The sequence below is a fragment of the Miscanthus floridulus genome, chromosome 5 (genome assembly GCF_019320115.1).
Source record: "Miscanthus floridulus cultivar M001 chromosome 5, ASM1932011v1, whole genome shotgun sequence".
Classification (NCBI taxonomy): Eukaryota; Viridiplantae; Streptophyta; class Magnoliopsida; order Poales; family Poaceae; genus Miscanthus; species Miscanthus floridulus.
Window position 1 is genome coordinate 141,044,227 of NC_089584.1, and position 19,369 is coordinate 141,063,595.

The following is a 19,369-nucleotide window of genomic DNA, read 5'->3' on the forward strand; positions in this document are numbered from 1 at the left end:
TGGCGAATAACTTAATCAAAAGGAACTGGTCAAATGATCCTTTATGTAAACTTTGTGGAACTAAGCCTGAAACGCCTCAACATCTGTGCAAGGATTGCAGTTTCACAAAGGAGGCTTGGGCAATTCTTCAAAGTTGGTGCGACATCACTCATCTTAGGAATATCGATCAATCTGGCTCTGTCTATAATTACTGGAGAAAGTGTCGAGCCACCTTTGACAAGGTAACAAAGAAGATGTTTGATGGAATCATTATATATTTCTGGTGGCATATTTGGAAGGAGCATAATAGAAGAACTTTCGAACCGAAGGCAAGAAGACCAAAACAAGTAGCTAGTTTATACAATGATGATATCAACCAATACAACATGGCAATGGTTCCTAAAACGTCCTCAAGTTAGTCGACATGGTTATCAGTTTCTGTTCGCCCCTAAGGGGCCTTTGTTGTTGTTAGGTGTTAGCGGGTTGCGCTTCAGTCGTTTTTATTTCGGTCGTTTTGATCCCGGCTGAAGCGCTCAGACAAATTGTACTAAAACCTTTTTTTTTTGTAGAAATGATATACAACACACACATGGATTTTTTTTCAACCGGTTTTTGATCTTCCGATCCGATCGGGATCGGTTGGTTTAGGCGGGCGGGACGCGGGCGCATGCAGCTTCTCCTGTCCACTGCCTTTTGTCAGCCAGGGCCCGGGCCCTACCTCTCTCTCATGCGGTCAGAGGGAGCAGCGCCTCTTGCACCTCGCCCAGCGCAGGCACGCGGCTGCAGCAGCACATGCAGGCGGTCCCCGCCGGCCGTAGGCCTCACGAGCGCATGCAACAATTGATGGATCCCACTGCAATTTGTGGATAATCTGTTATTTGGCGGCGGCGGCGGCGGCGGCGGCGGAACTGTGATTTGTCCTTCCATAGCAAAAAAAATTATGATCTGTGATCTGTGATCTGTGGAGGCTGGAGCTAGAAGAATGGTGGAGGCTGTTGGATCTTAATCCTACGGTGAAAAAAAATTCATGTGTTGAAACTACATAAAACACATGGTTGTGTAGTCCTATGGTGCAAAAAAAATCATGTGTTGAAACTGCATAAAACACATGGTTGTGTAGTAGACATTTTTTTTTTTTTTTTGTCTTCTACCCGTCTAATAAATATTGCGCAAAGCTTTTGCCGTTTAAAAAAAAAGCACTCGAGAAGCAGTGCGGTGCAGAGAAGCCGCCGTCCGCCAGGGACTCCGTGGCGTGCCTTTCTTCCTCGTCGAGACATGCGGAACAGCACTCGGTTCGTACCGCACGCCGAGATCTCCCTTTTGTTCCTTTTCTCCGATCGCGCCTTCTCTAGTGGATATTAGGGGTTCCTCACCCTGCTTGTATTGTGTCTCGTTTGATAGTTTGTGCTGGTAAACGGAGATGCTGGATCCAATGTAGAAAGGGTGAGAGGTTTGATCACTCTGTTCATCATCCCGTAGGGTTTTCATAGATGGCCTTTGTGCAATTTTGCATTTGCATCTCTGTTTGTTGATTGGGGAAAGGTTTTTGTTATTTCCTGGGTGACGCTGGTTCAGTCAGGTTAAGACTTAAGACTACGACTTGTCTTCTACTGTTACTCAGTAGTATGTATTGCTGCTTCCTTCTGTAAATTTCCTGGATTAGTGTGATTCAGGATCGTATTCCATGAATGTAGGATAGGAATGGATGATTTTTTAGCTTATGCAGTCTTTGCAGCAGCGCATGGTAAATCAGACTGCTCCGTGACTGACAAGGTCGAGGGAAACTAGTCTAGCTTGTAAGGTTTTCAGCTTTTCATGAACTGTAGGAGGTTTCCTATCAAATCAGATGAACATGATGCTGCGATGACATGGTGCTTGTGTGGGCTTCACAAGTTCACATTACGATTACTCTGATGCTCGTAGTGAACAACTCTGGTTACATTCTTCTCATGATCTTGTATTCTTTGACTATATAAATGCAATTGATGTTATAATTGGATGTTAGCACTGCCAATGGCCTTGTTCCCTGAGAAGAAATCTCCTATTTCCTGCAATTTGCGACCACAATAGTTTATCTTAAAGGTATGCTTATATTTCCAGGAGTTGTAGTCAGACCTGGAACGACTGTGAAGTGTGACCCAGGAGAGTTCTGTTTCCATGTTTCATAGGTCGGTTTATACAAGATTTAGTAATAATAACCACTCTTACTTTTGGTGTTTTTTTTTACTTTCAGTTGTTGGCCTTTTGTGTCAATGGACGTGTTCTAAAAAAAATGGCCTTTTAAGGTAGCATTACAGGCTAGCGAGGAGAATGACTGAATGAGGATGTGAGAGTTTTTGTGAAGTTTGATGGCAAAGAGAAAAAGCTTCTGATTGGAACACTTTCAGTTGAAAAGTACCCTCAGTATATACAACTAGTTTGGTATACAACAAGGAGTTTGAGTTACAACACACGTCGAAAACCAGCACCATCTCTGCCCTCGGATTTAAATTTAGCAATTTCTATCCTTTTATTTTACTTTCTTCAATATTTTCAAAGAAGCTCGAGCACAAATTTGTGTCCCTTAACTGCTTGCCCTGTCGTTTATCACATCTGACAGTGACACTGGTACTGAAGAAGGTAGTTCTCTTGTTCTTTCATTACTGGGCATCCCTAATGTGTCGCATAAGTAGCATGGCGATTGATGAATCAGATGATGAATCTGACGAGGAGGTTCCACAGGCTATTCCATTATTCACTAATGCACATGATATATCCTTGTTCTACATAACAATTTTGTTTAAGAGTTAAGATTGCTTCGCTTCTCTCTAGTTATGACTGATTCATAGATATACATGTTTAGTTCATGGTGCTATTTATCCACTAACCTCATTGTCTGTGCATCAGAAATCTGCTAAATTAGCTAATATGAGCTCCCATTTGTATCCTTGAAGCACTCGCTTAACATTGTTTACGTTCAGATGATAAGAGCAAAGACAGTAAATGCGGCTTGGAGAAGCCTACTGCCACCGAGTCCTCTAAACCAACGATTAGCTTGGAGGAAACAAAGGATCCTGATAAACCTAAAGCTGATGCTGGGGGCACTGAAGATGGTGAAAGTGATGAAGATTGTTGATTCAGAAGAGGTTGGTATAACTGTATAAGTGATGAATCATGAGGTTATTTATTGCGATACCAATAAATAATAAATAAATTGAGTGGCTAGCCAAAGTATAAGTCATTTTGTTGTATTACTGAAGACAACCTAGGTAATCATGTATTTTGGACCAAATTCCTTGTGTATATGATTACACATTTTTCCTGTGTATGGGTCTATAAATCTGTTATCCATTTGCTAAACCTTGTACCTTGTTCGGTGCGTCGATGCATTTCTACCAGCACTGGATATCACGGGTATTCTGACCATATTATTCATTTGCGTAACATGGTTGATCCTCAAAATTCCAGTGATTAGGATGATAGTGACTCAGTGAGACTCAGAGTTCAGAGTTCAAATGAAAATTTATATCTATATATATACACCTAATAATAAAAAGGCAAAATTTCTACCATATTTTTTTCTGCCTCTTCATCCGCTTACAGAGTCCCTGTAGGACTATCGTCCCGAGATTGGGCGCCTCTGTTCGTGGTTTAGGAAAATGGATCGGAAAAAGAAATATAAGAGAAGGAAGGGATCCTGGTCAAAAAGTGTAAGAGAGAAAGATAAGGTGGAAGGATCTAAATTGAATTTAAGAAACTCAGGGATTTCTGATGTAAAAGTACAGCCCATGTTGGACCTGCTGCTGCTGGGCTCGAATCCGGGAGAGTTGCATACTTGCATGTTGACATACGGGAAACGCCCTCAACTGAGTATATGTTTCTTTTCTTAATTACATATTATATTTAGTTCATGGTTTTCGAAATTCACATTTACATAGTTCGATGACGAGAAGCTTGAGACCGTAAAAAAACTACTTTCAGCTGCAATAATTTAAATGACGTTGTGACTATAAGAACTTTACTTGAGCCCGTCCAAACGAAAAGGCCTTATTTTTAATAACAAAGAGGCAAAATTTTTAGCTATTTTTTTCGTCCAATCCTTTTTTTTTTTTGTCCATCTCCCTCTAACTAAGCCCTTCCCTAACTATATAGATGTATGCAAACTAGATATTCTAATCTAAATATAGATTCCCCCACTCCTGAATAACCTGAATAGAAATAGAAATCCTAATCGAAATAGAAAAGGATAAAAATCGTTTGATCTTCTTTTTTCTATTTTTCATCTACGAGGCTGCTGAATCAAATAGGAAAAGGATTGATGAGTCCGACTCCTACACGAGCCAAGAACCAATCGGCCCTGACAAGAAGTCCACGTGCGCATCTCAATGAATATAGGAAAGGAAATATGCCGGTGGTTCCTTCCTTCGGCAAAAAGAGGTTACATGCATGCAGGAACGCAAGGCAGCGCCCTCGAGTCCACAAATATTTTTTCCTCGGCACTCGCTGCTTTCTCATTGCATGTGAAGCTAACGGATTTGTTAATCACCACGGTGCCGCAAGCTCTTAATATAGCTCTTTGGCCGCATACAGCTGACTTACATGAACGTTATTTGCTTTTGTGTCGACTGAAAGTTTGGACTTTGGAACCATAGCGCTGGACAGGTAAGAAAATAATGAGGTTAATTAACATATCATTAAGGGCTAATGAGTTTTTATAACTTGCATGTGTTTTGGTTCTTGTGATATGAACATCTGTGTTCCAAACACCCACTTTCTATCCATTTCCTGCAGTTTTCCAATCCTCTGTTTTCCTACTACACTCTCATCTCATTCCTGCAAACTGAGGTTCTTATCTGTTTTCTAACTGTGAGCTACACGAGTTAAGTACATCACAACTTAAGTACATCACCACTACCTGCAAAGGAAGGGATTTCTGAGGACATATAAACTGAGGTTCCTCTGTTTTCTATTCCTTTGTTCGGAACAGGTCCTCGTGAGCGAAAGGACAGGGTAAGGTTTGGAAATAGAAAAAAGAAATTTTTGGTGTCCGCTGGAACATAGTTTCGGGAGTTGAGCCATCTTACATAATTTTTAGTTGGTCCAACTCAGTTTTTTCACTGGTAAATACAAACCAACCCAGAAGAACATTATATTTTTTTAAAAAAAAAATCTAAGAACATTAGATTTAGTTAGAAGCTTGCTTTTACCTTGACGTGAAGCACATATAAACCGTGACTCTTTTTTGGGTTGTTATATGATCCAATAAAATTTAGTTATTATATAGTGTTTGTGCACTACTTATTTCATGTTTGAATTTGCATTGCCTAGCCTTACTTTTGCAAATATTTAACATATTTAACAAGACAATGATGATTATTTCCAAAAGAATTTATTTATTTCATAAAAGACAATAAGATGAAAACAAACACAAATTATGTTAAATGTCCTCCTGCCTCTAAATTTAAAAGTTACAAAGTATAACTATTGTGAATATATATATGGGGTTTCGTTCACACTATTTACTTGACTGTCTACACATGAATATTGTGAGCATAGAATGTATATTTGCTAGTTAGGATGGAGTCTCCAAAGGTTGAACTTTGTAACTTTTCTTAAAAAGAACACATCTCCTTTGTATGATACTCCTGATATTGGTTTTTTATGCAGAGTACTGAAGGCGAATAGGCCTGCGGAAACACCCTTGAAGACACCTCCAGGGAGGAAGGCAGCTCACAGTTCTTCTCCATGGCACAGGAACCTCAGTTTGTGATGTACTTAACTCGTGTAGCTCACAGTTCTTCTCCATGGCACCGGAACCTCAGTTTGTGATGTACTTCGCAGGTAGTGGTGCTGCTATGAAAAGTGGCCAGATAAATGTTGCGACCCCTTAAGGTCTTGTTTGTATATCCTCGTATCTACCTCAATCCACATGCGTTAAGGGGATTGAAGTGAAAGTTAAGCTTATTTACATCCCAATCTACCTCAATACATGTGAATTAAGGTGAATTTGAGAGTATCCAAACAAGGGCTAAAAGTGGCCAGATCCATGTTGCGACCCCTTATACATCATCAAAGCAGGTGAAGAATACTTGGTCAATCATCGACAGCTCTAAGACTGTCTCCAACAGCGTACGCATAACGTGACCCATACTCAAAATACGTGGTGCACAGTTTTCTAGCGGCAAAAAGACACGCTCCAACGGAGTAGGCAATCGCACGACCCATTTTGCGTCCGAGGCGACGCGGAACGCAAATAAGCGTCCTATCTCTGTCTCTTTGCGTCTCCACGCAGTGCCAGACCCACCACCACGATCAGAGCCGGCTCAACGTGGCGGCCGCGTGGCTGCTCCGCCTCACCACGGCCAGCATCGAGGGGGGCACGCGACATGAAGACCCGCTCCGGCGCCGGGTTGCATGCCGCGCCGCCGCCGACGCGGTATGACCGGAAGGAGAAGACGCGGGTGGCCCCAGATCCGCGTCGCGCCTCCACCGCCGCCAAACGGGGACGACCCGTGCTTGCTCCAGAAGCCGCGGCCGCAGGAGGTCCCGCCGTCGGTGGTGCCTCCTCCAGAAGCGGCGGTCGCGAGAGCGCTTGAGTAGGAAGTCCCTGGCGCCGGCTGTCGCAAGCTGCTGCTGGTTCGGGATGGCTGGCGTAATCTTGGCCTGCTGCTGCTCGGGCCCCGCCGTCGCTTGAGCAGGCGCGTCAGGGTTGGGGAGGGCCACTGCCGGGGTGGTGAGGCCGCCGTAGGGGTGGGGGAGGGCCACCATGGCCGGGTGCCTTGCCCGCTCGCAGGCGCGAGATGAGGGAGGCGCGCTGCCCGCGGACGACGACGGCGAGGCGGACCCACGACGGGGAGCGGCCGACGAGGCAGGCGGGACCGCGGCGGGGCGTGGGCGTAGCCGACGCTGCCAAGCGGGGCACGAGAGAAGGAAGGGGAATGGCGGAGGCGACGTCACGGACCTTGAAGAGGAAGGAGAGGTCGCCACCCCCATCTCGTGGTGATGGCGCGGCCGAGCACAGTTACGATCAACCTAGTCATGGAGCGAGACGTCGGGCGCCAGCGAGGAGGGCGCGGCGGGGTGCGTGCCCATCCAGAGCTCGGCGCAGAGCCATCCGTCCCCGTCTCCGTCGCCCATCTAGAGCTCGGCGCAGGGCAGCGGGAGCAGGCTCGGGAGCGGCAGCGCGGGCATTGTCGGCAGGACGGCCTGGTGGTCGTCGGTGGGCGCGATGCGGAGGCCCAGCCACTCCAGCAGCGCGGCCACGGGGGCGAGCGAGGCTGTGGACGACCCCATTCCGTTTACGGCCCTCTTGGCTGTTGGAGAAGGCAAGTTTTGGGTCCGTGACCCTTTCCCTGTACGTGACCCAAACCGTGGAATATGTGCCGCGTTTAGGTTGACAGTCTAAGCAATCCACTGGCTATGCCTGCAAGTCGTGCAGCAGTAATTTCTCGCCTCTTGTATTTGTATCAGGAGGTTCTTTCCAGTCTTGTTCATGACTTTCTACTGCTCTATCGGTCTGGAAACTCATTGCAAGATAAAGGACAGTGCTCGTAAGTGAAGTAGCATTCATGAACAAGGAGATAATTGTGGGGTTGGAAAGGACTGTAAAGAAGTGTTCATACCGTTGCTGCTAAGGCAGCATCACAATGTCTGAGCCCTATTGGTCTTCGTGAATATGTCTACGGTGCTGTTTTATCTGCCGACAGATTTTCTGCCTAATGGCTAATTGAGCTTTTGTTTAAGAATGATGCATTGTTGCACCCAATTTGCTACCACAATTTGAGATATAATCCCTGATTTTCTTACGTAGGGCATACTGGATTTGAAGGTACAACTTTTTGAATGATACATTAGTAGCATGATAATTAGTAGCGTTTTCTCAGTATATTTTATTTTAACTTCTCAGAGGAATCAATGGTCAAAACTTCGTGCCCATTCCTTGCAAGCCAATTTGCGTGCACAGGATTAGTAAGACATAAAACAAACACCGTAATAGCAAGATGTTAACAAATGTGAAAAAGATACTACTGATTTGCACTAGGCCATTACCAGATAACAAAGATTCTCCCTTACGGGTCACATACTCAATTCAAACATTAGCATCATTCAACGACGACCAAAACTGGGCCAACAGGGCCTGTTCTTATCTTGACGTTTCCTATGTTCTTAACAAAACATACTGGGTATGTTCCAAACTTGACATTTCCCAAGTTCAAAAATAATAAGACCACTAATCAGATGACTACTGGGCAAGTTCCAAACTTGGCATTTTCAAGTTCAAAAATAAAACCACTAATTTTGATAGCTCGAGTAGATCAACCTATAAGGTACAGCACATGCTCTAGGCTTCATGCTTCTTTGCCTTCTGATGAGACTCAAGTGCTGACGCACTGCCAAAAGATCTGGTCCAACAAGATACTATTAGCAAACTATATAATAGCAAATTATAATCATTCACCCAAAAAAAAAAGAAAACTATAAACTATACATACTTGTTGCATGACTTGCAGGCATGGCTACCAGATTTGGGGGACTTCTTGTCAGCTGTGGGGGTCTTCGTAGATTTGTCTGCAGGAGTCTTGCTAGACTGCTTTGCAGAATGAGTTGAGACCTTGTCACCTTAGGTAAATGAAAACATAGTTAAACATTAGCATGTTGACGTTACAGATATAGTTAAACATCACATGTTAACCTTACACACCCATTAGTTAGATAAACATTCGCATGTTAACATTACACATCCATTAGTTGAGCTTTATATTAGGTAAATGAAAATATAGTTAAACATCACACGCTAACCTTTCACATCCATTAGTTGGCCTTTATATAAGAACATAACAAGAGTTGAGACTTCACATGTTAACATTACACATCCATTAGTTGGGCTTTATAAGAACATGAAAGGAGCAGCTCACCTGTTTTCTGAGCAGATTGTTCAGACTTAGCCTTCTTACCAGAAAGTGCCTCACCTTCAATTGCTCTCTTCTTGCCAACTACTACATCAGTCTACAATTTAAAGAATGAACAGAATAAATAGGGTGAGACATGACTGCAATAAGCACTAGAGGAAAATAACAACTATCTAGTGCAAACCTTCTTTGGGGTAGGAGTCTGTTCATCTGAATCAGAATCATCACTAGGATCTGCACCACTTGACACTTCATCTTCATCAGACATTTCACTATCACTCTCACTACCAGTGAAGTCATCGTCATCATCATCACTAGAAGACGATTCAACTTTTATACCACCCTTCACTGGAACCTTTGTCGCAGAAATTTCTTGGAAAACCAAAACCAAAATAAGTGACACATGCAATAAAACTTGTTTTGCACACTTGTTATGCATAATGAAATTTATAATTGCAATAGAAAAAGAAAACCACTTACTTGGAATTTGATCGGTTTCTAGCTCTTCATCTGAACTATCTTCACCAGAATAAGACGTGAATAAAACCAATGGCGGTTAAGGAAAATAGAGTTACCATGAAACAGGGCCCAGTTTTAAACAAAAATCTTAAAAATTGTAAATTTTGATGATCATAAGAAAGGACATAAATCTTGATCTTGAAAATCGTAAGTAAGGATATTCAAACTGAGGAACAGGGGACTTGTAGCCACAGAAGAAAACACTAGCTGTTTTGGAATTGTGTGACAGCTCAAAATCTTTATCAAAGACAAGATCACATGAAATCTGAGGATGATTCTCAACTGATAAGGTTCCAAGCACTATTTTCTTATCGTCGATTTTGACAGAGACAATGACATTCTCACTCGCTTTCTTTGGTTCTCCAAGTGCAGCCTGAGCAAAAATATCAAATCAGACAAGGACTAAAAAAGCTCATAAAAAATTACAATTACGATGTAGAATCAAATCAGCCAAGGGACCTAAAAAACTCATATAGCATATGCAATTACAATGTGGAATCAAAAATTACAATTACAACGCAGAATCAAATAAGCCCAATGTGGAATCAAATCAAAGGGACCTAAAATTTACAGGGGTAAGGTGCGTAAACCTGTGAAAGGTGAATAACCAAATCATCACCAACTTCGCAAGAAACCGTGGCTCCTGGCTTTACTTCTTTACCTGTATGATTATAAAAATCAATTCTTTAATTTAGTATTGCAAACAAAGAAACAAAAATAGAAAGAAAAAAACTACTTAATGCACTTTCTACCAAATCCAAAAACCAAACAGTGATAGCTAATATCAACAAGTGGCTATCAGATACCAAGCTTTCTTTACAAATTGCACCATACTGACTGGCGGACAGCCACAGAAATCTAACAAATTGCACCATGGCAGTCAACCACAGAAATCTGACCATATCTTTCACACATGACAAAACATATTGGCCAAGTATGAAGATAGTGACTAAGTAAGATGCACAATATCCAACCTTGGTTAAGTCAGTACATAGCCTCAGCAGTGGCCACCAATGACATACCATATATGTACGTATATCTATGAACAGAATATAATCATTCTCCAAGGGGCAAAAATAAAACTTCCATGATACCTGTCCACGGAGACATGGACAACAGACTCATACATATCCCAATTCGAAATTCATAGAACAAATGTAGTAAGTGACATCCAAACAACATACGTTTCAACAGGAGTGCTTTACCCAACTAAAAAGAACACTAGCTGTATGATAGATGCCTACAGACAACACAACGAGCTAAATCTAACTCCATCGCAGCTTCAGTTCAATTCCAAAAGTAACATAAAGCAGTATATAAACTGACATCTGGACCGGGTATCACAGAAAAAAGAAAAGCAATCGGAGACTACCAATGGCAAACAGAAACGAAAACCGCCTAGTACGCGTAAGAACAGTCGATCGATCGATCCCTCCCGCACTGACCAGAGGGGAGCAGTGGTTGAGAAACCGAGCCGCGAATCGCACTGAGCAGTCGAGGATAGTAATAGCGAGGGGAAAAGCGCGAAGTGGTTACCCCAGAACTCCATTGCGCCGACGAGGAAGCGGCCGCGCAGAACCCTAGCCGAGTGGGGAGTAGGAGTCGGAACGGGAGGCGCCGGTGCGGGTTTTAGGGTTTAGCGGCGGAGTCGAATTGTGGGAGAGGGAATTACGGGGAGGGGCCGCTCTTAAAGGGAGGACGGATCGTCTGGACCGTCCGATTCGTGCCCTGGGGATCTGGCCCGTTCGTTGGCGTGTTTTCTTTTCATATATGGGCGTTGCGGCTTTTGACCTGTGTTTTCGAATCGCAGAGGAAGAGGAAAATGGGGACACGGTCTCACGGAGTTCTTCACCTTGGGCTTGAGCGCCCCGCCCAGCCTAGGCTGGGCCAGGCCTAACTCTATCGTCCTATTTATTTGGTTCATAAGTCTATTTTTTCAGTAAATGGATAGTATTTTTCTTCGACAATAAATTAGTCAATGGTGTTAATACTTGTAGAATCGTCTAAGGAGTAGATCTGAGGTGTTAAACATTTACTGTATGAATCCAAGACATAAAATACGTTCTAGACAGAGAGACGGAGACAGAGAGAGAATAGAGGAAGAACGTGTCGTACCAGACACCGCAGGGGATGATCCAGAAGCCGCCATCACGTTCGTCGGTGAAGTCTGTGCACGGTCGATGAAGTCGTCGACGTCGGTGGAGCGAGGCGGCGCGGCTGATGGCTTTCCGTCACTGGTTGCGCCCCTCTCTAATCAGATTAGGGGTTAGGTTTCGGTGGGGAGCTCGGCTCAGGCGAACCTCGTACTCAGAGCCGCCGGCCCCCACCTCTACTTATTGCGCAGTGTGACAGGGACCCTCCAACCATAGTAGGCTGGACGTCCCCGATCAGGGTGCGGATCAAAGGTCCAACTAGACCGTTGGTCCCAGTTTAGGATTAGAGATCAATCTAACAATCTTCCCTTTGAGCTCCTACCATCTTTCAATTTCATATCATTTACTTTTGTTCATTCCATTACAGATTAGCGCATAGAGCATGTTTCATCGTCACGATCAATTGCCGATAGATTTAACAGCTACAACACACCACTCTGTTCTAAAATAGATGCTTAACTTTGGGCCTTCTTTTGTTTAGGAATTATAGATTTTCCCTTAAACCCATGCCGGCTACATATTCTCTGAACACGCTGGGTGTTAAGCCTTTTGTAAGCGAATCCGCGAGCATCTTTTCGGTACTTATATGCTCAAGACTTATGACATGATCCTGAACTTTATTTTTCACAACATAATACTTTATGCCAATGTGTTTGGCAGCATCACTTGACTTATTGTTGTGAGCATACTGTATTGTATGATTATTATTGTAGTATAACTTAAATGGTCTATAGATGTCGTCAACCACCTTCAAACCGGGTATAAACTTCTTTAGCCAGTTTATCTGTCCTGTTGCCTCATAACACGCTACAAACTCGGCATACATTGTGGATGATGTAGTGACGGTTTACTTTGAGCTTTTTCATGAAATAGCTCCCCTGCGAGAGTGAATACATATCTAGACGTGGATTTTCTATCATCTCTCACATAATCAGAATCTGAATATCCTACTATATTGAGTGAATCAGATCTTCTATACGTCATCATGAGCCTTTTCGTTCCTTGCAAATAACGCAAGACTATCTTTACTAATTTCTAGTATTCTGTTCCAGGATTGCTCTGGAATCTGCCAAGTAACCCGGTAACAAATGCCAAGTCAGGACGCGTACATACTTAAGCATATTACAAGCTTCCGACAGCTAAAGCATATGGAACTGCTTTCATTTGATCGATCTCATATTGGTTTCTGGGGTATTGAAAATCTCCATATCTATCGCCCTTGACTATAGGAGCAGGTGAGGGACTATATTTGTGCATATTGAATTTCTTTAAGATCCTTTCTATGTATGTCTTTTGTGACAGTCCTAATACCTATTTACTTCTATCTCGGTGAATCTCAATCCCTAGAACGAACGAGGCTTCACCAAGATCTTTCATATCAAATTTTGAGGATAAAAACTTCTTTGTCTCCAGTAGTAGACTGACATCACTACTCGCAATTAAGATATTGTCCACATATAGGACAAGAAAGATAAACTTCCCATTCTTAAACTTTGCATAGACACAATTATCCTTAATATTCTCTTTAAACCTAAAATTTCTTATTGTCTGATCAAACTTCAAGTACCACTGTCTTAAAGCTTGTTTTAATCTATAAACGATTTTTTTAGGTGGTATCCCATTCGTTCTTTTTCTTTCAGGACAAAACCTTTCAGTTGTGTCATGTAAACATTTTCCTCCAAGTCTCTGTTGAGAAATGTCGTCTTTACATCCATCTGATGTAATTCTAAATCGTAATGTGCCACTAATGCCATTATGATTCTGAAGAAATCTTTACATGAGACTGGAGAAAATGTCTCATTGTAATCAATCCCTTCTTTTTACGTAAAGCCTTTTGTCACAAGTCACGCTTTATATCTCTCTATATTCCCTTAAGAATCAAGTTTTGTTTTGTAGACCCATTTACAGCCTAGTGTTTTGGCTCATTTAGGAATTATTTCTAAGTCTCAAACTTTATTGACATTCGTAGATTTTATTTCATCTTCTATGACCTCAAGCCACTTTTATGAATGATCACTTCTCATGGCTTCTTCAAATGAGGTGGGATCATCCTCCATTTGAAATTACTCAGTGTTGTATACTTCATAGTCAGCAGGAATAGCTAATTTTCTAACTCTTTGAGACCTTCTAGGGGCCTCCACATTTGGCACATCTTCTGTTTGAGGCTATTGTTGCTCCCTCTCATATGTGGCAATAGGTTCTACAGGATCCTGAAGAACAGGTTCCTCATCGTTATTCATTATTGCCACAGGCAGAATAACAACAGGTGCTGGCACCACAGTATCTTGCACTGTCGGTGCAGCGATAGCAGGTAGTGATAAAAATGGCTCATAAATCATCGGAGTGGGCGCATACACCCGCTTCTCTTCAAGATCAATTTTTTGAGGTACCATGCTCCCCCCATCATTTCATCCTCTAGGAAGACAGCTGTCTCATTTTTATAAACTTTGTATGTCTATCTAGACAGTAGAAACAAAAATCTTTTGACTTTTCTAAATAGCCAATGAAATGACAACTTACTGTTTTGGGATTTAGTTTTCTAATATTTGGGTTAAATACTTTAGCCTCAACAGGACTCCCCCCCCACACGTAAGTGGTTTAGTGAGGATACTCTTCCTATCCACAACTCATACGGTGTTTCGGGCACTGACTTACTTGATACTCTATTGAGAATATGAATGGTGGTTTTTAACGCCTTTATCCACAAGTTCAATGGTAAGGTGGAGTAACTTATCATACTGCACACCATATCCATCAGGGTATGATTGCGTCTTTTAGTTACTCCATTCTACTAAGGTTCGCTCGGTGTAGAATACTAAGCTACTATACCATTCTCCTGTAAGAACCTTGCAAAAGGTCCAGAAACTTGGCCATATGGGGTATGCCGACCGTAGTACTCTCCCACGGTCGGACCAGACTATCTTAATCTTTAAATTGTGTTGGTTTTCAACTTCTGTCTTAAATATCTTAAATTTATCCAATGCTTATGTTCTTTCTTTGATTGGATAAATGTAGCCATAACGGGAGTAATCATCTGTAAATGTTATGAACGAATCATAATTATCCACACTCTTTACAGAAAATGGACCACAGATGTCTGTGTGAATAATCTGTAAAATTCATGCGCTTCGTTTGACATCTTTCTTAATTTTCTTTACATACTTTCCTTTTATGCATTCTCTGCATTGTTCTAAATCTGAGAACTCTAATGAAGGAAGAATATCATTCTTAACTAGTCTTTCTATTTTCTCCCTTGAAATATGGCCTAAACGATAGTGCCATAATTTCGACGACGCATCGTGAGCTCTCTTTTATTTTCTGTTTACATCCACAGATGAGGATACATTCTTATTGTCGTACGCAATGTTCCCATCATCGCATACAACATTCACATCATCATGTAGTGATAACAAATAAAGCTTATTTTGTAAGATAGCAAGACCAACACATGCATTATTAAATGTTATCTTACATTTGTCATTTCCAAAATGGCAACCATATCCATCATTGTCCAAGCATGAAACACTAATCAAGTTTCTCTATAAAGAGGGAACATAAAGTACATCTCTAAATAAAAGTGTGAAGCCATCAGCAAGCTCTAGAGAAAGATCGCCAACGTCTTCGACATCTGCTTGGACTCTATTTGTAACTTTAATATGTCTTTCGCTTCTTTGCGTAGTCCTCGTCGAACGGAATCCCTGTAAAAAATTAGCAACATGAACAGTTACACCTGAGTCAATCCACCAAGTAGATTTTGAATACTGTACATACAGGGATTCATTTATGAACGTAATAATATTCTCACCTTTCTTTGTCATGATCATCTTTAAGTAATCGGGATAATCTTTCTTATAATGTCCTGTCTTCTTGTAATAGAGACACTGGTCTTTCTCTACTGTGAACTTGTTCTGCTGAGGCTGATGTAGCATGGGACCCTTTCCCTTTGGCTTTGAGAAGGAGTTAGCATTATTATTATTTTTCTTGTTGTCTTTCACATAATTGATAGTGCCACCATTGGCAGCTTTTATTCTTTCCTCCTCTTGCACACACATAGCCATGAGCCTCTCTAAGTCCCACTTCTCGGGCTATATGTTGTAGCTGACAACAAAAGTGTTAAATTCCTTAGACAAGAAAGCAAAAATCAGATGGATGAGAAACTCTTCCTTGAGAGCCAGATCCATTGGTTTTAGCTTGGATGCCAAATTGCTCATTCTTAGTATGTGCTCTCTTATGCCACTATTTCTAGAGTACCTCTCTGTCATCAGCTGCTTTATCAGCTGGGTAGCATATGTCTTTGAAGAGCCAGTGAACTGACTCTTTATTCTATCAAGGTACTCGGTGACGGTGTCATACTCTTGGATTGAGCCCACAATTGCAGGTTCAATCGTGTTCTTTATCACAGCCAAATATTTCTTATTGGCAGTGACTCACTTCCTATGCTCAAGGTCATAGGACATCTTTTGGGATGCAAAATCCCTCTCTCTAGTTGCCCAAGCGGCATCAGCCTCGTTTATCTCTCTCACCGACGCCACAGGCTCAGTGGGATACGGTGAGGTGACTACCTAGTCCACCTCAACCAAGATGAAGGCCAAGTCAATTTTTTTCTTCCACTACGTGTAGTTATCACCTTTGAGAGTGGGGATCTCTTTAATACAACATATCAAGTTGTATCTGCCTGAAAACACAATTCATATAGAGTGAGAACATAAATAATAACAACAGTTGCATGCCTTGATTCCAACGTTGGTCAAAATAAAAACATATAACTGTTTATACATTAAATCTACATCACCGTTGGGCAGAAGTAAAAATAATGCATAAAATCATTAAAATTACGATATTATTATTAACAACGTTGGTCAGAAAATAACAACATCATAATCATGTCAAAATCTCTTTTTCTCCAATTAAATATCACGTTGGTTCAAAAAAACTAGAGAATAAATAATTTCTTTAGCAGCGGAAAACGTATACTCAATTTCTTGAATTTTACCCATAGGGAAAAATTATTTTTTCTATTTTCTTTGAGCTATTTTCATTTTCTAGAAATAAGCAATTACTGGAAAATAAAAAATAAAAAACTGATCTTGGGTCGGAACTCGCATAGTGGCCCAGCCCAGCTCTGCCCTTTCACTCGTGCGCACGTGCGCTGCGCTGACCCAGGCCGCAACATGGGGCCTGGGCCGGCAAAGCAGCCCGGCGTGCTCGCCCGCCTAGGCCGAGAGCGGCCCGTGGAAACCTCGCTGTCGGATCTCATCCAACGGTCGAGCGTAGGCTTCGTGGGATCAAAACCTGCTCGGCCGCGTCGGCCAAAAAACCCTAGCCCCATTCCCCTTTCTACTTTTGGATTTGGTTTCTACTTCTCTTATCCGAATCGATGTTGGGGATTATAGTTTAGATCTAGGGTTAGGGTTCGAAACCTGACCCACTGTTCTTCTTTCCTAGAGGGTCTTCACGGGTTTAGGGTTCGACTTTGATTCTCTTCTAGGCCAAATCCATCTTCTTTTGTTATTTTCTTCACTCAGTTAGGGTTAGGGTTAGGGAACCCCTTCTGTCTGCTTAGATCCGAAAGGATCTAATTTATTCTTTTCTTTTCTAATCGTTTCTAGCCCCTATCGAGATCTACCCCTAGCAAACCGAGCTTCGATACCATTGTTAATACTTGTAGGATCATCTAGGAGTAGATCCGAGGTGTTAAACATTTACTGGATGAATCAAAGACCTAGAACACGTTCTAAACAGAGAGACAAAGATAGATAGAGAATAGAGGAAGAACGTGTCGAACCTAACACCGTAGGGGGATGATCCAGAAGTCGCCATCATGTTCGTCGGTGAAGTCTACGTACGGGCAGCGACGTTTGGGGAAGAGGTCGATGAAGTCGTCGATGTCGGTGGAGCGAGGCGGCGCGGCTGGTGGCTTCCCGTCACTGGCTGCGCCCCTCTCTGATTAGATTAGGGTTTAGGTTTTGGTGGAGAGCTCGGCTCAGGCGAACCTTGTACTTAGAGCTGCTAGCCCCCACCTCTATTTATTGCGCAGTGTGACAGGGGTCCTCCAGCCATAGTGGGCTGGGCGCCCCCGATCAGAGCGCGGATCAAAGGCCCAACTGGGCCGTTGGGCCCAGATTGAAATTAAAGATCAATCTAACAAACGGTACTTTTAGCCATAGCTTATCAGCCAAGCGAACAGGGCATATGTTGTTTGCCCGTGGTGCCTAGGCGTGTTTGTAGACCTAGAACTTCTGTTAAAACTGTGTCATGTACTCATGTGTGTCCTACTGTATCGCTTTAGAGAATTTTGAATGGGCGCAATGGCATATACAATGGCGGCCAGGCGAAGAGTGATACTCTAGACAAAAGACTTTGCGATCTCAACTTACATCATTCGCTGCCAAAGTGCCAAGCGCCCCTGGCACCCAATGATCGAACCTGGCCTCTGCCGGCCTTCTTTTTTATGACGAGTTATACAAATGCTTGCAATAACACCTATTCCCCGTGCTTAGTGCTATTTTGTATAACGACTTCGTTCTTACATCATAAGGATATGTCTATACTATAATGGACCAATCGAAATTATACTAGGTCCCCTAAGAAAACGACTCCCGCTGAGAGCCTCCAACCACTATGTACTTAAAAAAATTACACACAAAATTCATTTTCATTAAAATGACTAATAAAACACAAGACCGATCCGAGGACTAACGTTTCATGTGTGATGGCAGGCTTCTCAGCCCCCGCGCACTCCGTCTCATGCCTCACCCTCCCTCAGCCCCTGCGTCCCCGCTCACGCCCTAGGACGCCACAACCACGGTTCGATCTCTCTTTCCCTCCTGCAAGTAGGTTTATTTTCTTTTTCGAAAAAAGTAGGTTTATTTTTTTTCTAAAAAATGAATCAGCTCCCCTCCCATCCGCGACACGTGACCCCTTCCGACCGTCGCGTACGTTCGCATGGGGAACCCTAGCCACAGGACAGGAAGGGGGCTTTTACATTTTTACCATTATAAAGATTGGCAGTCATCCGAATATCACTCTTAGGATGACACTTATAACTTTACCAGATGAGAGAAGTTTTAGTTTTAGATTTACCACTTTGCGCATGTGGCATGCCACGCTAGCTCGACACGCTGGCGCCTAGTCAGCATGAGCACGTGAAATGTCGTTGCTACCCCTGCCTTGCTCCTCTCTCTCCATCCCCGACAGCTGGGTCCCGTGGCACCTGTCACTGCCAGGTGGGCCCCACTAGTCAGCTTCATCTTCCAGCTCCAGCACCAGGATGGGAGACAGCCAGACAGGCCACGCTCCTCCTTCCATGCGCAGGGGCACCATCGGGCGCCGCTCGCCATGGCCAGAGCTCCATCGCCTAGCGCCTGGATGTGGCACGTACCACAGGCTTAGCACGGCCTTCATGCCCAGCTCGTCGGAGCAGCTGCTCCCCATGCGAGCTCCCCAGCGGGTGAGCCACCACTTCGGCCTCCCTCTCCGCGCGCTCATGAGGCCGTGGCGGAGTTGCTCGCATACGTGCCCGCGAGGCCGCGGCGGAGCTGCTGCTCGCACGCCTCCTCCTCGGCTTCCTCACGTCGTGCTGCTCCAAGCTCCGTCCGATCGTCCTCCACGTGGCCATGCCTCCTCCTCCGCTAACTGCTGCGTGCTGCTCCGTCCTCCGTCCTCTTGCCCATGGGATCGAAGAGTAGCAACCATGGAGAACCGGCCATGAGCTGGAAGACGAAGCTGACCAGTGGGGCCTACCTGATAGTGACAGGTGTTGTGGGACCCATCTGTCGGAGATGGAGAGAGAGAAGCAAGGCAGGGGTAGCAAGGACATTTCACGTGCTT

At 43.3% G+C, this 19,369-nt stretch overlaps 1 protein-coding gene and 1 pseudogene across 1 annotated transcript; one reads left to right on the forward strand and one right to left on the reverse strand.

Moving 5' to 3' along the window:
* The first annotated feature begins 33 nt into the window (after window positions 1–33).
* LOC136455506 (histone deacetylase HDT2-like) lies at window positions 34–3,209 on the forward strand (annotated as a pseudogene).
* Window positions 3,210–7,975: 4,766 nt separating this feature from the next.
* LOC136453889 (histone deacetylase HDT3-like) lies at window positions 7,976–11,072 on the reverse strand. The gene is made up of 8 exons (XM_066454441.1): window positions 10,923–11,072; window positions 9,977–10,047; window positions 9,548–9,759; window positions 9,348–9,403; window positions 9,052–9,239; window positions 8,874–8,964; window positions 8,451–8,577; window positions 7,976–8,360 (listed from the first exon to the last, which is right to left on the reverse strand). The coding sequence occupies exons 1-8, from the start codon at window positions 10,933–10,935 to the stop codon at window positions 8,300–8,302; spliced, it is 819 nt and encodes a 272-aa protein (XP_066310538.1). The 5' UTR covers window positions 10,936–11,072; the 3' UTR covers window positions 7,976–8,299.
* Between the last annotated feature and the right edge of the window lie 8,297 nt (window positions 11,073–19,369).